Below are 9,181 nucleotides of genomic sequence, written 5' to 3'. Positions count from 1 at the left end.
TGCCGTTTTGTAGCTCTCAGTGTTTGTTTTGAGTAACTTTTCTGTTGTTTTGATGCTGTTTGTGTTCATTTTGCATCAGCTTTAATCTCTTTCTGGACATTTTGTGTTTGTTTTTCAGTTCTTTTTTAGTGCTTTGTGAACCTTTTGCATCTTTGTGTCTCTAAAAGGTTGCTGTTTCTGTGTTAGCGCTGGTTTTGCATCTGTTCGTGTTCATTTTGCGTCTCTTTCCATCAGTTTTGAACTTTCTGGTCATTTTGTGTGCATTTTTTTCATAGTTTTGTGTCACTTTCTGCTGTTTTTCTGCGTCTCTGTAGATGTTTTTGTAGCTCTCAGTTTTCATTCGGTTCTTTTTCCTGTTTAAACGTCCTCCGCTGGTTTTAAAGAGCAGAGTTAGTTCTGTTTTCTGACTACATCACATGCAAACATCCCAGAATGTCTCCTTTAATGCAGCTCCGGCTAATTCAGCCCGACATGTTTAACGTTCTGGGATCTCCACACGTGATCCTGCAGGTCTCAGCAACGTTTGACGAACATCCAACAGGATTCTACACATTTTCCAGATAAATACTCAAAACAGGAGCTCAGATTATTCAGACAAACTCAGCAGGACTCGGCTGCTGATGCTGCTGAAGCTCTTTAAGGTGAACAGAGTCACATTTTTAATTAAAATCACCAAAAAACCTCCTGTTCACCACTCAGAATGACACAAGGATGTTCTGTAGGACGAGTTCATGGAAACTCAGAGGTGAATATACACAATGAGACGTTATTAAAGAGCAGCTGGAAGGTTCCTGCAGTTTGTTCACATCTCAGCAGCTTTGATGGAATTAAAGAGGAAGAGACTTGTTTAGATCTGGATTAGTTGGAGAAAATGATTCCAACATGACTTTATTCTCCTGATCAATAGTTCAACAGTGACTGGACATTCAGCTCATGATTCAGCAGCACATTGATGAATGTTAGAAACTGTTTCACAACCACCAAGACAATCAATACGCACCCTTTAACACGCTGTAAGAACCTTTTAAAGCAAAACTCGCTTTTTAAAAGTGAAGTTTGAGTGACTCCACCTCCAGTTCTAGCAGGATTCTGACCTGAGGCCAAAAATGAGACATAAAACATCAAAAAAGAGACAAAAAACTGACAAAACTGAAACACAAAGCATCAAAAATGAGACAAAAAAGGCAAAAACAAGCTACAAAATGACTCAAATCTCAAAAAGGAGAAATAAAACATCAAAAAAAGAGATTAAAAAGCAGCTCTAGTTCTACCAGGGTTCTATGATCTGATGGTTCTATGATCTAATCGATCTCCACCTCGATGTCCACGGGCTTCAGTTTCCGGACGAACACGATGTCGGTGTTGTCGCTGAGCTCCGGGTGGTGGAGGTGGTCGTCCGGCTCGTCTTTGCAGCCGCCCTGTGACGGCTGGTGGTCCTCGAAGGGCAGCTGGAACACGGCGTTCAGGTAGCCTCCCTTTCTGCCGTGCTTGGCTGCCATGGCGATGACCTGCGAGGCGATGGACCAGGCGAACTCCACCCTGCGGTGGCTCTGGGAGCTCAGGTCGAAGTTGTGCTCCAGGATCTCGTAGAGGGCGGGGACGTAGCGGTTGCAGTTGCGCTCAACGTAGCGGTGCACCTCCAGTAGGACGGCTCTGGTCAGCAGCTGCAGGTCCAGCTTGGCTTTGGGTTCTGGTCTACAGCTGAGGTCCAGGTCCAGCCCGATCTCCTGGCAGATGTGGTAGACTCTGTCCTGCTGCTGCTCGCCTCTGTCCACCGGCTTCACGTCCACCGGCTTCACGTCCAGCTCAGAGTCTTCGGGGTCTGGATCCTGCAGGTCGCTGCTCGGCGTTGGTCCATCCAGGGGGACGGCCATGTTCAGCCACAGGTTGACTTTGGAGAACCGCTGCTTCTTCATCAGACTTTGCTGAGTCACGAACCACCTGTGGATCCTCTGGGCCAGCTCCGTCCGGCCGCTCTGCAGGTCCAGGTCGAAGTTGTGCTCCAGGACGTCGCTCACGGTGGCGTGGACGTTCCCACATAGCTGCCGGACGAAGCTGAACATCTCTATGACGGCGCCACACGTCAGGACGCCCAGATCCAGCCTCTGATTGGCCGGTCGCTCCTCGCTGGACCACAGGTTGAGGCCGAGCTTTTTACAGAAGGGATGCTCCTCGTACTGCTGGACCTCCTGCTGCTCCGTCTTCTCTTGTTTAAAGCTCACGTTGTAAACTCGAGGGAACCTAAAGGGCCTGCTGAGGAACTCCTCCTCCTCCCTGTCACTGTGATTCTGTAGAATTCTTTCCTTCGTCGCCAGGTAAAGCAGAAAGTTCCGCTCCTGCGTTTCGTTCTGCTGCGGGAGGTTGAAGTTGTTGAGCAGAATCTCGAATAAGAAATGTCGTAAACTCTTCTTCATCGCAGCTCCAAACTTGTAAACTTCCCAGAGCACCCAGTTGGTGAAGAGCTGCAGGTCCAGGTTCTGTTTGCTGCTGGAACAAACGCTGAAGTCCAGTCCGATGTCCCTGCAGTGGGCGAACAGGTCGTTGACTCGGCAGTAGGTCAGGATCTTCTCAGAGCGAGCAGCTCGTCTCTGCCACAGCTTCTGCTTCTCTGGTTCTGATTTTAAATCGTTATTCTGCGTCGGCGAGATGAAAACCTCCTCCTCCTCCTGCTTTACATCCTCTGATAAGTTAGTTTCTGCGTCCAAGTTCTGTTCTGTTTCTGGCTCAGAGTCCACGGGACACATGTAGGACAGATCTCCGTCCTCCCAGGGTTCTCCGCTACTCCTCTGCCTCAGCGTCGACCTCCTCCGGCTGCTCAGTATCTCCACTTCCTGCTCACCTGCGTCGGGTTTTTTCCTCTTCTGACGTTTCTTCTCAGACTGGAACCTGAAGACCTCCTTGAGGAAGGCGTCCTTGTCCTCGGCCGTCAGGCAGGCGTTTCTCCTCTCCACCGTTTTGTTGAACTGCATCCGGAACTGCAGCCTGTTGAGCTCCACACCAAAGTTCTGCTTCACCAGGTCAAAGACGATGTGGGTATGGGTTCCACACAGCAGTCTGGAGAAGTCCAGCAGCTCCAGCATCACCCCGTTGGTCAGGAGGTTTGGATCCAGCTTCGGTTTGGGTGTTTGGTCCGGCCGGATGGTCAGAGTGACGCCAAGCTCAGCGCAGAAAGGAAAAGCTTCCTCTTTTGGTCTGGACTGGAATCCTCTCCGTTTCCTGCTGACTCCGCCCTCGGCCTTCTGGAGGTTGTTGCTGCTGTTGGTGAGCAGCAAGACGTCGGTGGTTCTGTTGTGTTTGGGGTAGTACTGCCTCAGAACCTCCGACGTGGCTGCGTACACCGACATGAAGTTGGGATCGGGCAGCGTGAACGGTTCCCTCCACCGGCTGGGCTTCAGCTTGATCTGCTCCCTCAGCAGCTTGATCTTGTTGTGAACCCGCAGTGAGTAGGCGTAGCACTGCTGGCCGTCGTCCACGTCCACGCCCAGCTCGAAGTTCAACTCCAGCATCTCAAACAGGAAGTACTTCTCGGACTTGGTCACCGTTTTAGCGAAGCTGCAGATCTCCAGCATGACGGCGTTGGTCAGCAGGTTCTGGTCCAGCTTGTTCTTCCTCTCCAGCGCCGCGTTGAACTCCACGCCGATCTTCACCGACTCTGGGAAGGGAACGGCGCCTTTCTGGTGCCGGATGCCGTGAACGATGCGCCGCTGCCAGATGTAGCCGTCGTCCATGTCGGCGTCCGAACCCACGGTCCCACAGGAATTTCAAAGGTTCTGCTTAAAGGTTCTGCCAGGTGAGATTCAGCATCAACAGCTATGGTTCCTGAACATCAGCTCAGTGTTCTCCACCTGGTGGTAAAAACAGAACAGTCTGAGTTAGGTAGGGTTCTAGACAGAACAGTCTGAGTTAGGTAGGGTTCTAGATAGAACAGTCTGAATTCATTAAATCACAGTTTTTCCTAAAACCTTTACAAACAGGAGCTGAGATGTGAAAGTGGAGCAGAACGACTGACGTTAAGACAGGAAATAAATATTCTGTGATTCCAGCCTTTAGAATGAAAACGTATATATTTTTTCCACATTTCCAAACTTTAAAATGGGTCAATTCTGACCTGCAGGACGACACGAAGGTTAAAGCAGGAGAGTCAGAATCATCTTAGTCCAGATCCGATCTCCAGTAAAACCAGTAAAACCACAGCATAATAACCTATAAATAACCACAACTGCTAATGGTTCCTTTGTTTTAGTGCAGAAAAGTTCACATTTAAGAAATTATCTTTTTACGAAACATCAGGAACAACCTGAAATTTATGCCTGTCTCATTTTTTTCTCGTTTTTGTCCATTTTTTTTTGTCGCTTTGTAACTTTTTTGTCCAATTTTTTGTTTATTTTTTGTTTTGTTTCGTTTCATTTGTCTCGTTTTTCTAATATTTTGTCTTGTTTTTGTTGTTTTCAGTCTTTTTTGTCTGATGATTGTCTGATTTTTTGGTCGTTTTGTTCCTCGCTTTTGTCATTTTGTTTCTTTTTTTGTCTCGCTTGTGTTTTTTGTCTATTTTTTGGCCATTTTGTTTCTTTTTTCATATTTTTTGTCTTGTTTTTGTCCATTTTTTGGCACTTTGTAACTTCTGGCTAATTTTTTGTCTTATTTTGTTTCATGTCACTTGTCTCATGTTTTTGGCATTTTGTGTCGTTTGTTAATTTTCTTGGTCGTTTTGTTTCTTTTTGTATAATTTTTTGTCTTGTTTTTGTCCATTTTTTAGTGCTTTGTAACTTTTTATTGTCAAATTTTTGTCTTTTTTGTTCTGTTTTGTGTCATTTTCTAATATTTTGTCTTCTTTTGGTTGTTTTTTGTAACTTTTTTGTCTAATTTTTTGTCTCTTTTTTGTTTCATGTTGTTTGTCTCATTTTTTGTCATTTTGTGTCTCATTTTTGTATTATCCTGTCTTGTTTTTGTTTCGTCTTTTTTGTCTGACTTATCATTTGTCTCTCTTTTTGTTGTTTTGTTTCTCCTTTTTTACTCACTTGGGCTGTTTGTCTACTTTTTTGGTCATTTTGTTTCTTTTATTGTAAGTTTTTTGTCCACTTTTTGGAGCTTTGTAATTTTTTTCCAAATTTTTGGTCTTTTTTGTTTTGTTTCGTGTCGTTTGTCTCATGTTTTTATCATTTTGTGTCTCATTTGTGTAATCTGTCTTGTTTTTGTTTTGTCTTTGTCTGACTTTTGTCATTTGTCTCATACTTTTGTCGTTTTGTGTTTCCTTTTCGTCTTGCTTGTGGTGTTTGTCTACTTTTTTGGTTGCTTTGTTTCTTTTTTGTATTTTTTTGTCTTGTTTTTGTCCATTTTTTGTCTATTTGTAGCTTTTTTGTCAAATTTTTTGTCTTTTTTGTTTCGTGTCATTTGTCTCAATTTTTGTCATTTCATTTCTTGCTTTCATCATTTTCATCCTCATTTCTCACCCCTGTACATATTGTAAATATTATTACTACTGTTCTATTATTATTTTATTCATGTCACTACATCTATTGCTACATAAGCTGCTGTAACAATGTGAATTTCCCCTGGTGTGGGGAGAAATAAAGGACTTATCTTATTTTGTGTCTCATTTTGTAATGTTTTGTCTAAATGTTGTGTTCCTTTGTAGACACTCTGTGATCTGGAAGTTGTAATGTGGAAATGATAAACTGAGGATGAATGTTACTGAAACTGAATTTATTTATCTTGGTAAATTTCAGGTTGTTGATGTTCAGTAAAAACATAATTCCTTAAATGTGAACTTTTCTGTACTAAAACAAAGCAACCATTAGGAGTTGTGGTTATTTACTGGTTATTATGCTGTGGTTTTACTGGTTTTGCGGGAGATCAGATCTGGACTGGATGTGGAACCTGAACTAGGATGAGTTTAACTCCTCTGAAGCTATAAAACTTGTATTTAGATTATTTTTTTCAGTCTGTTCCAGCAGCAGAGCTCAGGCTGCTGATCTTTTCTACAGGCTGCAGTTCTACACCAACATGGCCGCCGCATCCAAACACAACTTCTGACCTAAACTCTAATATTTTACTTTCCGGGAGGCTGATAACGGGGGACGGTGCGGGAGGCGGATAAACAGTCGGTAACACCTCTGCCTGCTAACAACCAGCTGACCGAGCTGCTAAACGGACCCACACGAACCTTAAACTAGCCGTTAATGCTACCGTTAGCCTCCGTTAGCTCGGCCGGCAGCCCGGAGCTCTTCCCGGCTCGCAGTGAACACCGGGCGTGTAAACACGGGCACCTACCGCCGACTGGAGCTGGAGCCGGTCTCTCCGGTGGTGTAGCGGGTCGGTGGAGTGTCCGGTCGTGTAGTCTGAGAGAGAACAGCTTCTCACCGCTGGACAGCCGCAGAGACACACGGTTTGAAGCAGAGACACGCAGACACTCCCCCTAAAGGCCGCGTTCAGGGACACCGGCTGGAGAGCGGCTAAATCCTTCATAGTTCTACCTCCAGAACAGATAAACTGCCACTAAATAAAGTATAAATGAATATAAAGTGTAGCCACATAACTGTCACCTTAATAAGTGAAATACATTAAAATTGATAGGAAAGCATGTTTCCGCCCGATTTCGAACCAGAGACCTTTCGCGTGTCAGGCAAACGTGATAACCACTACACTACGGAAACCCCAAGGAAATGTTGCATTCAGAGACCAACTTTAATACTTGCTCTGTAAACCGGGAAAACTGAATATGTTGCATTGTAAGGCTTAATCTTTTAGATCTGGTTTCCAACATTATAATTGTTAGATTGGTGATAAATTTACCTGTTGTTACAAGTTACCGACTTGTCAGAAATAATAATCACATACATAACAGTATTTTACATGCCACAGATTACACAATTAAGTACTGTCAGAAGTTGAAACTGATTTTTTTATGTTTTTTAATGTTAACATGATGACATCCACAGTGATTAGACGAAATAAAAAACAATTGATCTCCCCGTCGGGGAATCGAACCCCGGTCTTCCGCGTGACAGGCGGAGATACTGTCCACTATACTAACGAGGAGAGACAGTGACCACCCGTTGTGTATTTACTGTTTTGTACATGCATGTACAGGCTGTTAGTGGCAAAGGTAATACAGGTAGATACATGCCAGCAAGTTCTACAGGTAAGTACGTGTCCATATAGAAACACCTGCAGTACCTTGTTCATCCACTACACACACCTTATGGGCAGGTGGCGCTATTTCATTGTTTTCAGCAGGTCATCAGTCAGTCAGAGGCAGAAAACCATCTCAAAAAATAAAATAAGCGGACAGACCGAATCAAACCGCAGCTAGAAAACTGTTAGAGAAAAGAAATAGTAAAACATGAACTATTTCCGACTAAACGAGGTCATTTTCTCGGCAAAAACCGATCATTTGAGCCGCACAAACCTCCGCAGTCCGACCACAAGGTGGCGCCTCTGACAAGAAGAAGACCGAGCGACATGATGACGTCACGTGACCGACGTCAGCGTCACTTCCTCCAACAATCATGGCGTCGTTTGTTAGCAGGAAGCTAACTGTGCGCTAACAGTTAAACAATGAGCACTATAACATCTACACACCAGTAAATGGAGACGCTGGAGAGGATTTAAATGTGTTCACACATCCAGCTCTAGATGCAAGACAAAGCTAACAGATGCAGTAAAAATGTGTATTTTCTATCGTGTTATTCTTTCATAGCCTCTATTTCTTCTTTATTTCAGAAGTGATGCATCATGATCGTCCTCAAGTCAACTAGTAATTATGAGTTCTACTGAATAAATCAAGGTAATAAAAAAAAGTGAAATCATTGTTAAAGTTTGAACACATTACTGGAATTATTAAAACAGTGCAGTGGCTGTCCTGATTAATTAATTTTTTAAAAATAATCAGTGTTTTTGACATTTTTAGTTTGTGGATGTATTTTTGTTTAATTACAGCAGAGATCCAAATCTTATTCTGTAACTTGAACGTATTAAATGCAGAAAAACTGATAATACAAGAGAACAAGGCAAATATGGCATTATAAATATGGCTAGATTTCCTCTGAAATGAGACTAAATATGAGCTGTATGGGTGCACCTTTCATTTGAATAACTAGGAAGAGTCTGACATTAAGTTCTACAGGATGCATTTGATATTTAATTTCCTGCACTCTGTGGTGGCTGAATGAGCTCGGAATTAAATTAAGAGCTGAAGAGAAACAGCCTGCTCCTGTCAGTAACGTTACAGCGGTTATTTAAAGTTTTCATCTTCTGAACTCTACACCTGTGGTTTTAATGCAGATATAAATATCAACCAACCAACCAGCCAACCAATCAACAAACCAATCAACCAACCAACCAGCCAACCAATCAACAAACCCAACAAACCAACCAACCAACCAACCAACCGACCAACCAGCTAACCAACCAACCAGCTAACCAACCAATCAACCATCCAACCAACCAACCAACCAACCAACCCACCAACCAAAAATCCTTTGAATTTTTCTTTTTCCTTTTTTTGTATTTTTATTCTAGTCGATTAGCAAATCAACCAACCAACCAACCAACCAACCAACCAACCAGCCAACCAACCAACCAACCAACCAATCAGCCAACCAGCCAACCAATCAACAAACCTGACAAACCAATCAACCAACCAACCAGCCAGCCAACCAACAAATCAACAAACCCAACAAACCAACAACCAACCAGCTGACCAGCCGACCGACCGACCAACTGACCGACCGACAACAACAGAAATGTTAAAAGAGACAGAAACAAGAAAACAGAAACAACAGGATGCAAACAAGGTGTTCAGAAAATATAATTTGAGATATGAATCATTTTATTTGTGAAGTGATTTTAGAGATAGATGGATAGAAACAGTTTAATTTTCTGGCAAAGCAAACACACAAAGAAGAACTTTGTCCTCCATGAACCAACATGAGAAGTAAAAACCTTCATTGGAAGCCTTCTGTGACGTTCTGTCATTCAGATTAAAACTGTGCTGCTGGAACCTCTCAGGGTTTTAAACATCAGAAACTGTTTGTTCCACCAGGAACACATGAATCAGATCATCTCCAGCAGTTCTGTTTGTGGGATTTTCTCTGATTCTGGATGAACTGAAGACTTTCAGAGCCTCCATCAGCGTTCAGAAGTTTACCAGGAGAGTTTCTCAGATCTTCTGGATTCACTG

General features: G+C 43.4%; 2 protein-coding genes and 2 non-coding genes across 4 annotated transcripts in view; all 4 read right to left on the bottom strand.

Annotated features, from left to right (window-relative positions):
- Nucleotides 1–843: 843 nt before the first annotated feature.
- Nucleotides 844–6,597, bottom strand: LOC111586252 (uncharacterized). The gene is made up of 2 exons (XM_023295952.3): nucleotides 6,271–6,597; nucleotides 844–3,845 (listed from the first exon to the last, which is right to left on the bottom strand). Exon 2 carries the CDS (start codon nucleotides 3,726–3,728, stop codon nucleotides 1,302–1,304), a length of 2,427 nt encoding a protein of 808 aa, XP_023151720.1. The 5' UTR covers nucleotides 3,729–3,845; nucleotides 6,271–6,597; the 3' UTR covers nucleotides 844–1,301.
- trnav-gac (transfer RNA valine (anticodon GAC)) lies at nucleotides 6,581–6,653 on the bottom strand. Its single transcript has one exon. It is a non-coding gene; the product is annotated as a tRNA-Val (tRNA).
- A 313-nt stretch (nucleotides 6,654–6,966) lies between these two features.
- Nucleotides 6,967–7,038, bottom strand: trnad-guc (transfer RNA aspartic acid (anticodon GUC)). The gene has a single exon. It is a non-coding gene; the product is annotated as a tRNA-Asp (tRNA).
- Nucleotides 7,039–8,798: 1,760 nt separating this feature from the next.
- The window catches only part of LOC111586251 (hepatitis A virus cellular receptor 1 homolog), a 5,133-nt gene continuing 4,750 nt past the window's right edge, over nucleotides 8,799–9,181 (bottom strand). Inside the window, exon 7 of the mRNA XM_023295951.3 lies at nucleotides 8,799–9,181. This exon is cut by the window's right edge and continues 208 nt beyond it. The gene's annotated coding sequence lies outside the window, so the exon portion shown is untranslated.

This window comes from Amphiprion ocellaris, chromosome 14, assembly GCF_022539595.1.
Source record: "Amphiprion ocellaris isolate individual 3 ecotype Okinawa chromosome 14, ASM2253959v1, whole genome shotgun sequence".
In the NCBI taxonomy this organism is placed as follows: Eukaryota; Metazoa; Chordata; class Actinopteri; family Pomacentridae; genus Amphiprion; species Amphiprion ocellaris.
Note: the sequence above shows the minus strand (reverse complement) of the source record. Positions and strands in the feature narration are given on the sequence as shown.

Coding starts and splice junctions, on each gene's coding strand:
- LOC111586252 (XM_023295952.3), bottom strand. CDS start 3,728: ATGGACGACGGCTACATCTGGCAGCGGCGCATCGTTCACGGCATCCGG.